Source organism: Panthera leo, chromosome A2, assembly GCF_018350215.1.
Source record: "Panthera leo isolate Ple1 chromosome A2, P.leo_Ple1_pat1.1, whole genome shotgun sequence".
In the NCBI taxonomy this organism is placed as follows: domain Eukaryota; kingdom Metazoa; phylum Chordata; class Mammalia; order Carnivora; family Felidae; genus Panthera; species Panthera leo.
In genome coordinates, this window is record NC_056680.1 from 7,403,894 (window position 1) to 7,422,979 (window position 19,086).

Below are 19,086 nucleotides of genomic sequence, written 5' to 3' on the forward strand. Positions count from 1 at the left end.
AAGTTACAAACAACGGGGGACGGAAGGAGATAGAATAATCCAGCCCTGCGAGGCTGGATTAGAGTGGGAAGCAGCAGTATGGACTCATGTTTGTAGTTTAGTGTGCAGATACCTATGTATACACATATATTTCCTTGCTTTATCCACTTGGGCCCAAATGAGTGACACCCCAGTAGCAATGGACATACCCAGCACCTAGATCTTGGTTTCTAAATACCATTCTCCAATGAAAGGAACCAAGGCTTGCAGAAGTGATTGGTTCCGGAGCTGGGACAGAGAATATACAAGCTGAGCCTGGAATATCTTGTGGTGCCAGGAAGTAGGAAGTGCTCAAATAAAAAGGATGAGAGCATGTAGAAAGGGCACAGAAGCCAACCTGTGAAAGAGCTCCCAGTGGCCAAATTTGGAACAATGTGACAACAAAATAATGATAGTATCAGACTATAAACAGAAGAAAACAAATATCTTTGAGCCCATGCTGGTATCAATAAATAATTGAATATATAGGGGCGCCTGGGTGGCTCGGTCGGTTAAGCATCCAACTTTGGCTCAGGTCATGATATCACGGTTTGCGGATTCGAGCCCCACATCGGGCTCTGTGCTGACAGCGTAGAGCCTGGACCTTGCTTCAGACTCTGTGTCTCCCTCTCTCTCTGCCCCTCCCCCACTCACATTCTCTCTCAAAACTAAATAAACATTTAAAAAAATTTTTTAATAATTTAATACGTAAATGGGGAGAAGGGACAACTCTTATTTTTTAAAAAAATTTTGTAATGTTTATTTTTATTTTTGACAGAGAGACACAGAGCACGAGCAGGGGCGGGGCAGAGAGAGAGGGAGACACAGAATCTGAAGCAGGCTCCAGGCTCTGAGCTGTCAGCCCAGGGCCTGACATGGGGCTCGAACTCACAGACCATGAGATCATGACCTGAGCCGAAGTCTGATGCTCAACTGAGTGAGCCACCCAGATGCCCTGGAACAACTCTTTATTACAAAAAGATTCCAGTTAAATGTAGAAGGAAAAAGGGAAATAAATCACCATAGTAAGAACTACTGTAGACCAGAAACACCAATAGATGCTAAGATTGGTGGGCAAAAGTTTAAGCAGAAGTAGGATATTTGCACAGTCTCAAAGTATCTCCCAAAAAGTAATTCATTACAAAAAGGAAAATAGTTGCCTTAACCAATCAATCAAAGTTAATAACATCACAAATGGTAGGCAGACTCTAAGATGGTCCCTAATGATCCTCTTGTCCCAGTATTCACATCTTTGTGTAACCCTTTCCGCTTGAGCATAGACCAGACCTAGCTTCTGACAAATAGAACATGGCAAAGTGATGGGATATCACTTCTGAGATTAAGTTGCAAAGAGACTGTGGTTTCCGTTTTGCCTGCTCTCTTGCTTTCTCACTTGCTCATTGATGAAAGCCAGCTGCCTTACGGAGAGGCCCTCAGCCAATAGCTAGTGAGGAACTCTTCTTCAGTCTGTCATCCCCTCAGTAACTAAATCCTGCAGGCAACCACATGAAGGAGCTTGGGAGTAGATCCTGCTCCAGTCAAGCCTTCAGATGAGACCACAGCCATTTCTGCTGACACCAGCTAAACTCTGCCTGGATTCCTGACCCATAGAAACTGAAATAATATTAGTGTGAATCCACTAAATTGTGGGATAATTTGTTTTGCAGCAAAAGATGCCTTAATGCAGCTAGTAATACATTGCAACATTATTGATCACCTGGTATGATGCACTGAGAAGGGCACATTGTCTCTGGATATCCTTCCCAATAACACATAGCCTCAATCAGATCATGAGAAAAATATCAGACAAACCCTATTACAACAAAATATTACAACAAAATACAACAAAATGAGGGACATTCTGCTTTTTGAAAGTATCAAAGGTCATGAAAGACAAGAAAAGACCTACATGTTATGTACTGGAGGAAACTAAGGAGACATGACAATGTGGATCCTGGGAAAGCTGGGGAAATTCTTTTCTAGAGTTTAGTTTAATTAATGGTATTGTACTAATGTTGATTTCCAATTGTGTTTACAAATGCTTGATCATTATTCTAAGGCAGGGTTTCTCAGCTTTGGCACAGTTGACATTGGGGCTGGATAATTCTTTGTTGAGGATGCTGTGCCTTGTAGAATGTTAAACAACATCCTTGGCTTCTACCTACGAAATGCCAGTAGCGTCTCCCTCCCTACCATTTGTGACAACCCCAAATGTCTTAAGACCTTGTCAAGTGTCCCCTGGGGAACAAAATCACCCCCGGTGATCTCTGTTTCATTATTTACTTTTTTAAAGATTTTATTTTTAGGCAAACTCTACACACAATGTGGGGTTTGAATTCATGACCCCAAGAGCAAGAGTCACATGCTCCATCAACTAAGCCAGTCAGGTGCCCTACCTCTGTTCTATTATTATGTAAGATGTTAATATAAGAGATGGCTGGGTAAAGAGTATATGAAAAATCTACACTATTTTTGCAACTCTGCACTAAGTTGAAAATCATCTCTTTTTTTGAGACAGATTTTTAGGTAGACTCCATGCTCATTGTAGACCCAGATGTGGGGTTCAATTCCATGAGCCATGAGATCATGACCTGAGCCCAAATCAAGTTGGATGCTTAACCGACTGAAGTGCCCAGGCACCCCTGATAAATATTATTTCTTATCCTCATTTGCATATGGAGAAGCTGAAGCACAGAGGTTAAGTAATTTGTTCAAGGTCATAGCAAATGGAGGGCTGGGCTTTGAACCAAAGTAATCTGGCTCCTTAATGCTCTTAACCTACTACATCCTGTCTCAGATTCCTTGTAGACATATTTCCCTGTATTTCATATCACTGCGCCCCATTCTTTTTAATGGTCACATGGGTCTAGTTACAGATGAACTATCATCGAACTCTTCCCTGTTGGTGTCTGTGCTCTCATATCTGTCTCCAGCCCGTCCTCAGGCACCTCCTCAGTGTCCCACAGGTGCACACTCAACTTTAAATGGATTCAAACCGAGCTCACCATCCTCCTAATCGGCGGGTCCTCCTGTGTCCCTAGCTAAGTGGTAATGCCAACACCCACCAGTCACCCAGCACAGAGGCAAGAGCCAGACTGAGAGGGAATAAGTAAAGTAGGTTCCAAAGGAAGTAGAAGATGTTTGGGTCAGTGGCATCGGACAGGGTTAGCCTTGCCCCCCCCCCCAAAAAAAAAAAAAAAAAAGAGAGAGAGGTGGGAAGATAGCTTTGGACATCTGGAGAAAGCAGGTGGGTAGAGGGAGGATGGAGGAGCCAAATTTAGGCTTCTGGGTTCTTCGCGGCTCATCACCAAGGCGACTACGTCGCTATGGCAACAACTAAGGCAGCACCAACTCTTTCAAATACCTCGTGGGCTGCCGTCACCCCCAAACCACCCAGGCACTTCCGCATGGGGGGTTGCGGGAACGGTTTAGGAAGGCGGGATACTGACGCAGGGACCAATCGGATGGGGCCTGTGGCGAAGGACGCAAAAGATGGTGTCGGGACTTCTTTGTAGCTCGCCAAAGGGCGTTGAGAAGGACGGGCTCCTTTTCCCTTCTCTACCAGTTAGGGGCCGAGTGAGGAAGGGGGCGGGACCGGGGTGAGGCCGTACGGGGGCGGGACCCAGGTAAATTGAGGGGAGGATCCGCCCAGTCTTGGTGCTACCCAATAGGAGGCCAGAACACCTCTCCGGACTGTTGGGTTGCCCAATGAGCATCGTCGCCGGGCCCCGATGCGAGGAGCTCCGAGCCAATCGGCGGCGGCGGTGGGTGGGCGCGGGCGGCATAGGCGGTGCGGCGGAGGCGGAGCGGGCGCTGCGGCAGGAGGGAAGATGGCGGACGAAGAGAAGCTGCCGCCCGGCTGGGAGAAGCGCATGAGCCGCAGCTCAGGTGCCGCGGGGGTCGGGGCTGGGGCGGGGCCGCGCGGGCCCGCGGAAGCAGGGCTCGAGCTCGCCCCTCGGGCGCAGCGCCGCCGCCCGATTCCCGTGGGGTCTTGGCTTCTCCGTGTCTTCCCAGGGTAACGGCCCGGGCCCGCCCCGTGGGGGCTGCGAACCTCTGGAGCGGGGATGCCGGAGGAAACTGAGGCAAGGGGCGGGCCCGGAGAGACCCTGCGCGCTGCCGGGGGGGGTAAAGGGCCCGTGATTCCGCAGCACTCCCCCGGGTGACGGCCCTAGCCCTGCCCATCCGGCTGACACCTTTTGGCCTAATGCACCTGACGTCCCGGGGAACGCCTGTGCACCCCGCTGGGCCCGGGGGACACTCCTGGGGAAGGACACCCCAACCCCATGCTCAGGGCGTGGCTCCAGGGTGGTGCTCGGCCTCGGGTGCACAGCCTACTCGTGCCATCCCCACCTAATGCTGAGTCTGCGATATCCGCTCGGTGGTGTTCTGCCTCAGGATGGTCCCTGTGCTGGGAGCCCGATTTCAGGCTTATCCACAATAATAATATCAATAACAGGGCGCGTTCATCTCACCGTCCAGCATTGTGCCAGGTGTTTTAAGTGTGTTCTCTCTCTCGCTCTCTGAATGACCACAACTGTAGGAGGTAGGTAGTTACTATCCCCATTTTGCAGGTGAGGAAACTGAGGTCGAGAAACTTAAGGAACTCACCCAAGGTCATTCATTCCAGGGGGGGCAGGGGTTAGATTAGAACCCAGTCAGTCTGACTGCAGAGCCCCCTGCCCTTGTCACCGCAAACTCCTGAGGATCAGGCCCAGCATTTCCCTGCACCGCCTCCATAACCCATAAAAATTGCAGTCACAGTTATTTCTGTTAATTGAATGCCAGGCGCTCTGGTGACCGCTTCATGTGTATCATCACTATTCTCCACATTAACCCCATGAAGTTATGTCCTTATTCTTTTGCTTCACTCCCTCTTTTCAGATGAGAAAACCAAGGTTCGGGGGATAGAGGCCGTGGCCAAGGTTTTAGAGTCGGTCAGTGGCTCAGCTCTCACCCAGCCTGCTCCAGCCCTGCTCTGTGGCTGCAACCTCGTGATGAATCTGATGCTCGGCCCAGTTCTGGGCCCCCTCTCTTGCCTTTTCTGCCTGCCCCCTCCTTCCCTGATGGTCTTCCTCAGGGGTGACACTCAGCTCTTCATGGTGCAGGGTGCAAGTTGTCCACGCAGCCCAGGCAAAATGTCAGCCCCCAGAATGGTGCCTGGGCTCTACTGGGTCCTACTTCAATCTTCTTCTTTGCAGCCTTCAGTCCTTCATGCTCCTCAGGCCCTGGGTAATGTCTGGCCCCCAGCCGTGCTGGTCCCTAGTTGCGCAGCACCGTGCACCGAGTACGGATTAAGAAGAGAGCTTTTGTGTTTGACACCCTGGGTGTAATTCCTGCCTCCAGCCCGGTGTGCCTGGCGCAGAGTTTACACTCAGGAAGCGTTACCAAAGATGGGGAAAGGGAGGCCTCGTTTTTGTCGTCTCTAAAATGGAGGTTATAGCTGTCACACTCTTCAGGTGTACCGGCCACTATCCTAAGCATGTTACAGATGCGAACTCATTCCCTTCGAACAGCCCGACAGGCGGGTACCGGTGTCTCCATTTTATGCGTTGAGAACGTGGAGGCCCGGGGAGGGGAGTTCATCCAGCGAGTGACAGAGCCAGATTTGGACAGGCAGTCTGGCTGCCGAGTACGTGCTCCGGTCCGCTCCGTGTCCCCCTGGCTTCCTCTCTTCTGTCACCCTGGGTTGTTTTCCTCCTTGAAGTTACCAATAACGAAAGTTGTGATGTTGTCTTATTTGCTTGTCTGGTGCCTCTCTGCCCCCACCTAGAATGTTAGCTCCCTGAGGGGCCAGTGGCACGTGGTGTAGGACCCAGTGGATTTGCTGCATGAAGGCCTCCCTTCGGCCAGTCCCTTATCTTGGCCTCAGGGTGGCGTCCTGTGAGCAGGTCCCAGCTGAATTCCTGCCCCCCCCCCCCCCCACCTCCAGGCAGGGTGTACTACTTTAATCACATCACTAACGCCAGCCAGTGGGAGCGGCCGAGTGGCAACAGCAGCGGCGGCGGCAAAAACGGACAGGGCGAGCCCACCAGGGTCCGATGCTCACACCTGCTCGTCAAGCACAGCCAGTCACGGCGGCCCTCGTCCTGGCGGCAGGAGAAGATCACCAGGACCAAGGAGGAGGCCCTGGAGCTGATTAATGGTGAGCAGGGCTGGAAACGGGTTGTGGGGGGGGCGGGGTGTGGAGGGGTCTCCGCTCCTTGGGGGCCAGAGCTGGCCTTGTGGAAATCACCCCAGCTAATTCAGCCGTCAGCGTTGGCTGACACAGAAGTGCCTGTACCCGACCTGAGCCTCGCCCACCCGGCTGTCTCTCCTTTTTCTTTCTCTCTGGCATTGGGAGGGTGAGCCAGGTTAGGAAGGGAGGGCCCAGCCTTGGGGGCTGGCAGACCCGGGTTCAGATGGTAGCCATGCCCCATAAGCTCTGTGACCTTGGGGGAGTTGTGCAACCTCCTTTGAGACTCAGTTTTCACCTCCGTAAAATGGGCACCGTCACACACCTGCCTCTGAGGCCCATTGTGAGGATTCGGTGAGGTGAGAGTGTTTGGTGCACGGTGGGCCCTTGGCCAGCGGGAGTTACTGTTGATGGTGATGTCATCGGTCAGGGTTCTGGGGCACATATGCGGGTGGGTCAGGAGAGAGGTTGGAAAGGTAGCAGCTTAGAACTTGCTGGCAGACTTTGGTCAATTAATTCTGCCCTGAGAGAAGAGGCTGTTCCTGTCTCTGTTCCACGGTTCCTCCATGGCCTAAGCAGTAGTGAGCAGACAGACTTTGTCTTAAAAGGTCGGGTAATAAATAGTTTAGGTTTTACAGGCATACGGCTCTGCTTTGTAACTGATAGGAGCTTGAGATAATATGTAAACAAACGGCTGTGTATGTGCCAATAAAACTTTATTTACAAAAGCAGAACTTAGCTCATTAGGGGCCATAAGTTGTAAACCCTGGTGTAGAGCTGCTGGGTATGGCCGCCACTCCCCACACAAGGCTGTTTTCACTTAAATTAATTAAAACTAATATTAGAGACTATTCCTCATACTGGCTGCACTTCAGGTGTTCGGTAGCCACATGTGGCCAGCGGCTGGCATCTTAGCGCAAATAGAAAACATTTCTATCCTTACGGCAAGTTCTTTTGGGTGGTGCCGGTCTGGATCTCGCGTGTGGTTTTATCATCCATTCAGGCTCTGCCACCGCAGACCCCAGACCCCTCCTGGGCTGCTCTTACCCCATATAACCAGTGCCTTACCCAGACCCAGACAGCCCGGGTTCCCATCTGGCTCTGCCCCAGCCCTGGCTCTGTGACTTCGGGAAAGTTACTTAACATCTCTGAACCTGTCTTTTGACTTGTAAAATTAGTATTTTGACCATTGAACCTATCTCCTAGGGTAGTTGTGAGCACTCTGACCTAATTAATGCAGTAAAGCCTGAATAACAGTTCCTGGTGTGCAGGAAATGTTCTCTAGTTGCTAGCGGTCATTAGGGTGGTTGTTCTTAGCCCAGGCCTGGCCAAGTGCACACTTGGTCAGTATTGGCTGTTGTTTTACTATCCCATCCCAGTATTTGGCCTATAGGATATTACTTACCCAAACCCACGCACCTCCCCCCCCCCCCCACGGTGTCTAGCACGATCCATGCATGGCCCCCGTGAGCCTCCTGCCTCAGCATTATAGAGAGGAGCAGAGTTCATGCACAGAATCTGGACTGAGCTCCGTGAAGGCAGGGACTGGCTTTCTTCCCACCATATTCCCAGCATTCAACACACAGCCTGGCCTACAGTCCCTGCTCACAGCATTGTTTCAGGAAGCAGCGGGAAGCGAGAAGGATTCCTAGCAGAGGAAATGGCAGAAGTAAAGGCCTAGGGCAAGGCTGTAGCCAGGACTCTGGGGAAAGACCCTTCAAGGGCATGTCCCAGCCAGGTTGAGGAGGGCTCTGAATGAGTTGAAGAGTTTGGGTCCTTTCTGGAGACGGCAGGAAACACACGGCTCCATGTGCCTGGGGGATGGGCCTGTGACGCTTTGCTTTCAGGAGAGAGCTGTGTGGCTGGAGGGTGAAGGGCCGGGGAGGCCGGGGGTGCCCGGAGCCCAGCTGATTGGGTCTAGCAGTGAGCGACGAGGGGGGGTCTGCCCGCCTCAGGGGAAGCAGAGGAAGTAGGTGGGGAAAGCCCAGAGAATCACGAGGGGACTTCTCGAGTCCTCCCAGCTCAAATGGTCCCTGTCCTGAGGCTCTTGGAGCCACGAGAGTGGGCAAGAGGTAATAGGCATTTGGAGATCGAGTGGCAGGAGGTGCCACCACTGGCGGAGGGGACTCGAGAAGGGGCGCAGTCTGGGGAGGGACTCCTGAAATCTGAGGAGCCCGAGGAAGAGCTGTTGGGGGCAACTGCAAGAGGGTCCAGGTTCAGCAGAGCACCCAGGCCAGAGAGGGAGACCCTTGGAACGATGCTGGCGAGAGATGGCAGGAGGCTGAGGCAGGTGGGCACGGGGAGATCTGAGCGCAGCTTGGAAGGAAGGCTGTCACACCCTGGGGACTGCCTGGGAGGGGCAGGTGAGGGTGCCTCCCCGTCTCCAGGAGGGACGAGTGTGTGCCTGGTGGGCTGATACTGTGGTGGGAGCGGGGGGAGGGGGGGGTGCTGAGGTCAGCTTAGGCCTTGGCGAAGGGGTAACTGGGAGGTGCTCCCAGGAAGTAGCTGGGCTCTGGGGCCTAACGTTAAGTTGGTGCAGACTTGGGGGTGTTACTAGGGGCTGGCTGCACGTACCTGCGCGGATGGCCTGGGGGCCCTGTGGCTCCAAGCAGTGTGACCTGATGGGCCAGGGAGGGGTGAGGGGAGCAGATTCTGGAGAGTTGAGAAGGCAGAATCAGGAGGACTGGGTAACGGATTAGTTGGGTGGGAGGAGGGTAAGGTCAGAAGCAGTGTGGCCCGTCCTGGAGTCACACGGAGATGGGGCCTGGTGCCGGCTGTGAGGCCTTGAGCAAGTGTCTTTATTCTCTGAGCCTCAGCTGCATCATCTGTAGAATGGAGACAGGATGGCCTGAGATCCAGGGGCCGGCAGCTGACTGCCCAGCAGAGCACTGGGCTCGGGGCCTGGCGCTTGCTGTCCCCACACGACCCCCGTCACTCGGGCACGCGTGGCTGGGCGCGGAGGCCTAGGCAGGGGCTCGGGAGCCTGGTGGGCTCAGCGTGCAGACCCTCCGGTGACCCTGGCCTGCTGACTCGGCGTCTTGGAGCGGGGCTGGGACAGGCTCCCGGGGGGTCGTTAGGAGAGTGCAGTGAGATGGCCCAGGCCGCGGTGCGCTTCGTAACCAGACGCTCGGGTGTGCCGTGCCAGCAAGCTTGGGGTGTCGGGGCCCGGTTTTCTCTTAGTGAAAGTGGATGTTCCCTGCGTCCTGGGCTCGGTCCGGGTGATCAGGAGATCAGGATTTGGGGTTGACTCTCATCAGTACCCATTTAGATCCGGCGCTCCCCCACTGCCCCGAGGGGACGGGCTGCCCGCAGTAAGAACCAGTGTGCGCATTTTCTGCTGAGGCACCTTTTCCCAGTGTCGGCTCCACTGCAGCTGCTGGGCTACGGCCAGGCCCTGTCAGGGATCTGAGGACCAGCTGCCTGTCATTGCCAGTGTCCTTGTGTAAGGAGGCCGGGCTGTGGACAAGCCCTCTCCACCTGCTCCCCGTCCCTGAGGGTCCCAGGGAGGCCCCGGTGTGAGCAGCAGTCCCCTCAAACATACTCACACCCGGGGTCTGAGGGTCAGTGAGCACCTTTGACCTAGTGTCCCCACACAAGGTCAGTGACTCAGGAGTATTGCAGGGGCTGGCTGCATGTACCTGCATGGATGGCCTGGGGCCCTGCAGCCCTGAGCGGTGTGACCTCGCGGGCCAGGGAGGGGTGAGGGGAGCAGATTCTGGAGCGTTGAGAAGGCAGAATCAGGAGGACTGGGTAATGGATTAGTTAGGTGTGGGGTGGGTGCTGGCTTCAGGCTGGGTCTCTGGCCTCTCTGGGCTCCTCCTTCTGGATCTTGGGTCTTTTGGGACAGCAGACCTAATCCTGTCACCTTTTTCTCTGTCCAGGCCCCTTCCCTAGTTTGTCCCTGAACGTTTTTAGAGTCAGAGGCCACCGCATTATTCACTCACTTTCACCTAAATGATTATGGTGTATTAGCTCGGGGTGTTCTAACAGAATACCACAGACTAGGTATTTATTTGCCACAGTTCTGGGGCTGGAAGTCTGGGATGAAGGTTCTTTTTTTTTTTTTTTTTTCTTTTTTTTAATGTTTATTTTTTTTTAATTAATTTTTTTTTTTTTTTTAACATTTATTCATTTTTGAGACAGAGACAGAGCATCAACGGGGGAAGGTCAGAGAGAGAGGGAGACACAGAATCCGAAACAGGCTCCAGGCTCTGAGCTGTCAGCACAGAGCCCGACGCGGGGCTCAAACTCACGGACTGCGAGATCATGACCTAAGCCAAAGTCGGACGCCCAACCGACTGAGCCACCCAGGCGCCCCAATGTTTGTTTATTTTTGAGAAAGAGCGTTAGCAGAGGAGAGGCAGACAGAGAGGGAGACACGGAATTTATTGAAGCAGGCTCCGGGCTCTAAGCTGTCAGCACAGAGCCCAATGCGGGGCTTGAACCCACGAACTGTGACATCATGACCTGTGCTGAAATCAGACACTCAACTTACTGAGCCGCCCAGGCACCCCTGAGATGAAGGTTCTGACCAATCCAGTTTCTGGCAAAGACTCTTCCTGGCTTGGAGACAACTGCCTTCTCGCCGCGCACTCATGTGGCCTTTCCTTGGCGTGTGCACGTGTGGAGAGAGAGACGGAGCTCTCTGGTGTCTCTTCTTATAAGGACACTAATCCTATGGGATCAGGGGCCTCCCTTGTGACTTCATTTAACCTTAATTACTTGCATGGAGGCCCATCTCCAAATACAGTCACATTGGGGGTTGAAGCTTCAACATATGAATTTGGGGGGACACAATTCAGTCCCTGACATATGGACTGACAAGTAGTAACTGTCAGGCTTGTTTCACCCCAGCCACTGTTCCAGCAGTAACTACCCCTCCTGGTAGCCCTTCTGGTGGGAGCTGCTATAATCAGCCCATTTTACAGGCCAGGCAAGTAAGGCTCCGAGAGGCAGTCACCCCCACAGAGGGTCACAGAGCTCAGGATGGGAAGAGCTGAGGTCTGAATGCAACAGTTGGGGTCCAGAGTTTACCCTCCTTAGCCTCAGAGACGCACTGAGCCGGCCAGCCAGTGATCTGTCAGCAGCGACAGGTGCCCTGCTGTCGTGCACACAGTTTCCAGGGCTCCTGATCTCCCCTTCCTGAAGCAGGTGGAAGTTCCCCACTCCAGACTGGGAGGTCCTTGAGAGGCTGCCCCTGGGTCTGCCTCGCTCTCAACTGGAGCCCCTTTGGATGGGTGCCGTCTTGGTGAGGGGTGTTGATGTGGGCAGGTTAGGCCAGGGCATTGCCAGGCGGGCAGGCGAGGGTTTCCTTTTCACCCTCTCTTGAGCATTTGGATCTGAGATGCACAAAAAAAAGACACGAGGTTCCAGCATTTCTGCCTGAAGAGCTGAGGGTGATCCCTCTCCCTCCTTTCCCGTGGCCTGTTTCTGTCTCATTTATTCATGAATTTCTTCAGCATTAGCACCTGTTCTGTGCACAGAGCCGGGAACTGGGAACCCAGCAGTGAGCAAGGCCAACCCAGCCCTGCCCTCTCAGTATGAGGTGACTGACAGACCACAGACAGGACATTGGTAAATGCACGGAGGCTTCCTCATGCAGTGGGGGTCTTAGGAAAGGCTCCTTGGTGAGGCCAGAGGACAGCAGGCAGGAGGAGACCATTAAACAAAGGCCTTGAGGTGCTGGGGGCAGGGCAGGACTGGGAGGGGCGTCATGGGGGATGGGGTAATACTGAGCTGAGGGGATGCACAAGGGTCTGAGGGTTCCCTCGCATCTTGGCTTGTGGGCCAGACTCCTGAAGGTCAACTTCTAGAAAGGGGAGATTGGAAAGGAGTGTTTTGTTTTTAATTTTTTTCTTTAACATTTATTTATTTTGAAAGACAGAGCATGAGCAGGGGAGGAGCAGAGACAGAGAGGGAGACAGAATCCGAAGCAGGCTCCAGGCTCTGAGCTGTCAGCACAGAGCCCGACGTGGGACTCGAACTCACGGACCGTGAGATCATGACCTGAGCTGAAGTCGGACACTTAACTGACAGAGCCACCCAGGCGCCTGTTTTGTTTTGTTTTTAAGTCACTTAAGGCTCCTGTCCAAGCAGAATGTTTTCTGAGAGTTGGCTGGCCAGGGAAAGATTTGGGTGCTGTGAATGGTGGTGGGTAAAAGCTTGGCTTTTATGAGATTTTTAGGCTGCTTTCAGTGTATGTGTACCTTGGCCAGGCCGTCTAGTCTCAGGGATCCCTGCTGACTCACGGCCCCAGCTGCTGGAGGATGTGGCAAGGAGGGGCTCACCCTGGGCTGGGGGGCTGGGCCTGGCCCTGCAGGTGCGGGGCCTGTGCGGACAGTTATGCTTCCCGGAAGCAGGCGGGTACAGCGGGGAGCACCGCGCTCCGGGTTCTCCGGCCAGCGTATTGGGGTCCACACAGAAAGGAAAGGAGGCAGAATCTTGAGGCTGCCCAGGTGAGGCAAGGAACGATAAGCAGAAGTCCAGGGAATGGAGAAGGAGGCCTGTGTTCATGATGTCCGGTTCAGCTTGGATCACGGATGGACGCAGCTGGCACAGGGGGGCCCCCTAGCCGCCCCAGGGACGTGTTCGACCACACCAGGGCAGTACAGGCAGAGGCCACCACAGCCTACAGGGGGTGGGGCTTGTGTGACATCGGCGAGCCTTTCTGACCAGGCAGCGTACCACACTGACGGCCGGACCAGACTGAGACGTGCAGGCGAGGGAGACCAGGGATGGGCAGGGCAGATCAGACAGAAATAGGGGTAGCGTTCTCACTGGGATGCACAGCCCTCACAGAAGGGAGAATTGTGACAGCAAGTGACATTTGTCAAGGTCTCCATGCCGGGCACTGTGCTGTGTGTCGCTGTGGCCTGCTGGAAAGTGGCTAATGGTTCAGAGGCAAAGGGATGGTCAGGACATGACAAGAGTGACAGGAACACGGGACAGGCAGGGTGGTGGGGACAGCCGTGGAAGCAGCCAGGCAGATCAGGTTCCAGGACATCGGTTGCTGCCTTGACGTGCAGCAAGATGGAATGATACGTGTGTGGTCATGGCTGTGTGTTTTGGTTGTGGTCCTCGCAAAGTCTGCGCTAGCTCAGCGTCAGGCAGATGGCCCTGCCTGGGTCTCTGGGCTTCAGTGCACGAGAGAGAGATTAATCAGCAGTGTCTCTGGCGCTCACACAGGATCAGTGGAGGGAGTGTCACAGTGGTGTTCAGAAACCCACTGGCAGGTAGGACAGGGTGATCCTAACCTGCGGTGTGGGCTGGGTGGGTGTGTGGAATGTCCCCAGGAGAGCAGCTGTCAGGGAAGCCACGTGGGAGCAGCTCAAGGTGAAGGGCCATTCTGGTGGTCTGGGGCTGGATGTCCTGGGGGCCCCGCCCAGTGGCTGCACCCGCGGTGGGGTCGGGGGTGGTGGTGATGCAGGGACCAGACTAGCAGGAACACTCACTCATGTGCCAGGCCAGCTGGTTGGAGCAGGAGGGAGGCATTTAGGGGAGGAAGGGATGGCTTCTGGCTGCAGGAGCTCCTGCCTGGACTCCAGAGCGACTGGGGGCTCCTCCCCACGGTGCACACACAGTCCTCCCGCGCACTCTGCACCCCACATGTGAGTCACCCAGGTGCGCTGTGCTGCCCCCGGCCTCCCCCTCCCCGCAGGGAGAATCGGCGCCCAGTGGGGACAGTTCGCACCCCACAGAGGGTGAATCCAACGCCTGGTACCAACACATCCTTTAGGGGCAGCTGGGGGAACTGTGTCAGCCACCTCTGGGGCCATAGTCGACGTGAACAACACGTGTCCCACTTAAGCTGCCTTGTGGTCTCTTCACAATGCCCCAGTGAGCAGCCTGGACCTTCATCCCGCTTTCTATACATTGGACAACTGAGGCCCAGGGGCTGAGGAGTTAGCCGGCTCCTGTGGCAGAGCTGGCCTGGTCCCCCGGGCTCCTCCCTTTCTCCTAAAAGTCTCTAGAAAGTTTCCCCATCACTGCTCCTGGGGGATCTTGGACTGGGTGGGAGGGGGAGCCTGGGTCCCAGCATCTCTCTTCAATGTCAGCCCAGCCTTCTGCTGTCCTCCCCGATGTATGTGTGCAGGGTAGGAAGAGGTCATGCTGTGTTCATGTCCCGTTTGTGGGGCGAGGCGGTGGAAGTGACAGCGGGGGTGGAAGAATGGGGGGCGAGCCCAGCATGGCTGTCGAGGCCACTGCAGGGCCAGGGTGTGCACACATGTGGAAGGCACCGTTTCATGGACAGTGTGACTGCACACACGTCAGGGGTGAGGAGGCGTTCGTGGATGTGTGTGAGGCCAGTGTTCACATGTGCATGTGTGCAAGGTAGGGCAGGGGTTGCATGCCGCCCTCCATCTGGAGCCCTCCACCTCGTCCCGGCCTGCCTTTGACGCGCCGTCTCCCTGTGTGTCCCCGTTTCGTGTATGTCTACAGGCTACATCCAGAAGATCAAGTCAGGAGAGGAAGACTTTGAATCTCTGGCTTCACAGTTCAGCGACTGCAGCTCGGCCAAGGCCAGGGGAGACCTGGGTGCCTTCAGCAGAGGTGCGCAAGGAATGGGCGCTGCCGAGCTCTGGGGGGGCTTCTGTCCCATCAGTGGGGGTCCCCTAGCCAGGTAGAGGTTGGGAGGGGCGGTCCCTGCTGCAGAAGCCTTGAGGCTCCACCAGGTGGCAGCACAATCCCTCAAGCTTCAGTGGTTGCCCTGCTTGGGGGTGGCTGGGCCAGAGAGCCTCCTGCCTGGTGTCCTTCAGTCCTGGGGTGGGGGGGTCGGTCTGCGTGTCTCTGTGCAGTTGTCCCCATCAGGGACCCAGTAAGGTAGGTACTCTCCTCCTGTTGGGGGTATAAGGCTGAGTCCCCTGAGCGCCCCAGGGCCTGTCCCCTAGAATGCCCCTCCCAACACCACCTTCAGGAGTGGGGACAGCAGGAGAGAGGGGAGGAGGGTGAGGGGAGGGTAGCAGCCCTGGCTTTAGGCCTGTCTGGCTCAGGCAGTGCAAGGGGAGGAGCCACCACCCCCTCCTTTTCCTCCTCTCCCCCTCCATACTGGGGTCTGCAGAGCATCAGGGCTGGGCCAGAGATGGGGTGAGGCGGGAGGGGGGCGGTGTCAGCAAGGGGCTGTGAGCCGAGGCAGGCAGGACAGATGATGTGGCGGGGGCTGGGAATCGGGGGGCCCAGGGAGGTGAGTTCATCACTGAAATGTGTCTCTAAGTGCACAGCAGCACCTCTGCCGGCCATCCTTCATGCTGTCCTCAGGCTTCCTGGGGCTTCTTAATGGCCCTGCCGCCCCACAGTGACAGGGCCGTAAACCGCGTGATGGATGAGCAGGAGGCTCGGCGCAGGTGGGAGCCCCATCTGCCCGCCCTGCCCGGTCGTGGCCCGCGGCCATGTCTTGACCCCCACGCCCCATCCCTCACGCTTCCCCAGGTCAGATGCAGAAGCCGTTTGAAGACGCCTCCTTTGCACTGCGGACGGGGGAGATGAGCGGGCCCGTGTTCACGGATTCCGGCATCCACATCATCCTGCGCACGGAGTGAGGGGTGTGGGTGGCCCAGGCCCGGCCTGCAGGGTAGGGCGGGGCTAGACGGGTGGCTGGGCCCACGGACCCTGCTGCTCCCTGCTGGCCACCAGGTGCCCCTCCCTGCTAATGTCACAGTATTTATTGTTCCCAAAATGGCCGGGGGTGGGGGAGCTCTTCACCACTGGGGGCTCCCTCTCTGCCCCCAGTTGGGGCTGTCCCTGCCAGACTCCTCTCCCCTTTAGGAATTGACTTCAGAAGGGCGGCTGCGTGGGGAGGCTCCCAGACGGAAGGGGTGGGGGTGACCTGTCCCAAAGAGAAGGCCTAGTCAGCTGAGCTGCCCCCTGCGTCCCCCGACCCAAGTCCAGGATGGGGGCAGGAGGCCCCCGGTTGTTTCTGGTTATGCTATGTTCCTCTATTCAATTGCAAAAAGCACATGCTCCACTTGGGGCCCGGGCCGCCCAGCCGCCTTGGGGCCTCGCTGAGCATCAGTGCAGCACCCCCCTTGCCCTCCATTAAACTTGGAACCACTGCTCTGCTGTCCTGTGTCTCGTTCCCTCCCCGCTGAGGCGAGGGGGCAGCTGTCGGAGTGGCAGTCGTGTTCCGCCGACCCTAGTGTCCAAGCTGCATTTCCTCCCTGAGAAGCTTCTCTTCATCCTGGGCCCCGGGGGCTCCTGGCGGGGAAGACACCAGTCAGCGCCAGTGGTCCTCGAACTCGGGTGTTCAAGAATGTTCTAGAAGGCAAGAGCAGTGCACTGGCCCCACATCTCTGCATGCAGCAGACCCAGGTGGAGCTGGGGATCTGCAGGGGATCCTTGGAGAGCCAGACTGAAGCCTCCCGCCCCCACTGCGCTGGGTGCCCTCCACACACACACACACACCCCCATACCCTCCACAGGCCGCTCCTAAATAGAACAGATTACATCCAGCACTCTGATGCCTGCTTCCCTGTTACCACAAATGCTTCTGGCAGGTTGTTCCTGGGTCCTGCCTCCTCCTCAGATGTTGTTACCTTAGCAACACGGAACCGGCGGGAAGGGAGAAGGGCCACTGCCAGGCACCTCTGAGAGCGGGCATCCCACCCGGCCCTCTGGAGGAGGGTGTCCCTGGACTGGACCGTGGGTAAAAGGCTGTCTTGGGAGCAGAGGGGATCCCTGTGGCACATCAGGTGGACGTACCTGCCCGGTGGCCTCTGGGTGTGGCCCCCCTGGTTTCCGTCACCTCGCAGCTGCCCCTGTGCCAGGGCCTAGGCTGGGGGCCCAGTTCATTCAGGGGGTTTGTGGGTTTCACCCGCTCTGCCCCCTCAGTTAATGGGAACCAGTCCGGATCGGGGGGTGGGGGATGGCAGGCTAGCAGGGCTCTGGGACCTGAGCAAAATAAAGGCCTGCCCAGCCCTACTGACCCCAAGGGAGGCCCCTGAGACTGTGTCTCATAAACAGTCACCTGGGCCAACTCCCATCTGGCTGGTTTCTGGAGCAATCGCTCTCTGCTCACTGCCTGCCAGAGTGTCATTAGGAAGGTTTAATGGGTTTCCTCTCGGCTCTGGCAAGCTGGGGGGGGAGCCGGCGGGCTGGTTGCACCTCCAAGCAGAATCTTAACATCGCCTGCGGGGGCCACGAGGCAGGCAGCAGCCTGTCCCTCGTTTGCACCAACAATTCTGTGGGGTCCCGGAGGGCCCACCCCCCACCCCCACCCCACTGAGACAGCAGAGCCTCTGGGAAGGGGGCAGGAAAGAGGGCGGGGCGGGGGGGAGGGTGTGGAGAGGGGGTTGAGACACCGCTGGGGAGTGTGATGTGTTTTCCTGGGTGGGGTTGGCAGGGAAATGGTCATTGTGGCATTCTCTGTCACTTTGGGCGTGTGTGTGTGTGTGTGTGTGTGTGTGTGGCCATGTGACTCTAGTTATCCCTAGGTGTGTGTCCTGGGTGACACTGGGAGTCCCCCCCCGACTGGATGTGACCACTCCTCCTCCGTTTGTCCAAACAAAAGAATATGGCTGTTAAGTAAACGTGCCCGGAGTCGGCTCAGTGTCAGGCTGTGGCTCCCCTCACCTGCTGCACATTCCCACCCGCTGCCTCCTGCCTGGAGGTGGGGCTGTAAATCCCAGGCCTTCTGGGGACGACGAGGAAGGTGCAGACGAAGGTGCATTCGTCCCTCCTGGCCCTTTAGTCGGGCATTTCCCCGCCCCAAATGCCCTGGGGACGGGGGTGGTTTCCACTCTCCTGCCACATGCACCAGCTCGGGCTTCTGTGGCCACGCGGCAGGGCCGGAGTAGGTCACCTCAACTCGGGGTGACGCGGGCTCTGCCACGAGATGGGCTGCGAAGCTTCTCCAGGGAGGCCAGGCACACGTCCGTCCGGAGGGGGAAAGCCAGAGTTGGCAGCAGGCAGCCTAAGGCACACAGATCCTGGCCTGGTCTGGGGAGGAGGGGTATTGCTCTCCTGCCCTACCTTGGTCGGCACAAAAGCTACAAACAAGCGTCAGGAGCACTGGGGCCTCCCTCTGTGTGTGACGGGGGGAGAGGGCGCTTAGGGCGCCAGGCGCTCTGGGCATCACTCGGGGGACAGGCGAACCGACGGGACGGACACCCACGGCCCGCCCGGTACTCTGTGCCCGGTTCCAGGTTTGTGTGTGTTTGGGACAGAGACTCAGCAGCCCTCAACCCCCAACCTGATTTTGGGAGTTGGAGAGACCAATGAACTTCTCCCCGCCCCCACTGTGAGCTATCTGGGGGATTTGCCTCCAAATCAATGTATGGGGGCGGGGGCTCAGGGGACCTAAGTATCCCAGCCCTGTGTTTTTTTTGTTTTGTTTTTTTTTTAAGCAGGTACAAAGTGCCTCTCTGTGGACTTATCTGGGAATCAGTTCTTTTTCAATGTCAAACTTGTCAATTTAAATGGAAATTAATTGCTTTTCTTGAAGATTTCTTTAAAAATTGGTTTTAAATGAGTGCATTAGGCAGTCCCATTTATTATTCATTGGTTTCATTCGCAGCATGGCCCTGAGTTCCCGGAGATGGCAGCATGGAGCGGAGATGATTTAATCAGAGGTCATTAATTAGAGATGGGGGTGGGGGGTAGCTCCCAGAAGAGCGGTTTCGCCTCCTCCGTGGTCCCGGTGGGCTGGGATCTAGGCCTGTGGGGATTCTTTGCATAATATTCCTCCCTGGCTTCAGTGGGGGCCTGTGGTGGGGCGAACGTGGGTGGCGGTCAGCACAACCTTTGTTCCCGATCACCTGCCCCAGAGGTGACTCTACCCTCTCCTGCAGTCTGTCTCACCTCGGCCACCAGGGATCTGGCTAAAATAAAGCCCTCATCTGTTCTTTCCCTTCTGTGCAAGCCACCCCCCAACACCCCCCCCCGGCACCCCCCCCCCCCCCCCA

General features: G+C 56.1%; 1 protein-coding gene across 1 annotated transcript; it reads left to right on the forward strand.

Moving 5' to 3' along the window:
* The first annotated feature begins 3,799 nt into the window (after nt 1-3,799).
* Nucleotides 3,800-16,239, forward strand: PIN1 (peptidylprolyl cis/trans isomerase, NIMA-interacting 1). Its single transcript, XM_042928360.1, has 4 exons — nt 3,800-3,906; nt 5,948-6,160; nt 14,630-14,740; nt 15,617-16,239. Exons 1-4 carry the CDS (start codon nt 3,849-3,851, stop codon nt 15,724-15,726), a joined length of 492 nt encoding a protein of 163 aa, XP_042784294.1. The 5' UTR covers nt 3,800-3,848; the 3' UTR covers nt 15,727-16,239.
* Nucleotides 16,240-19,086: the final 2,847 nt, after the last annotated feature.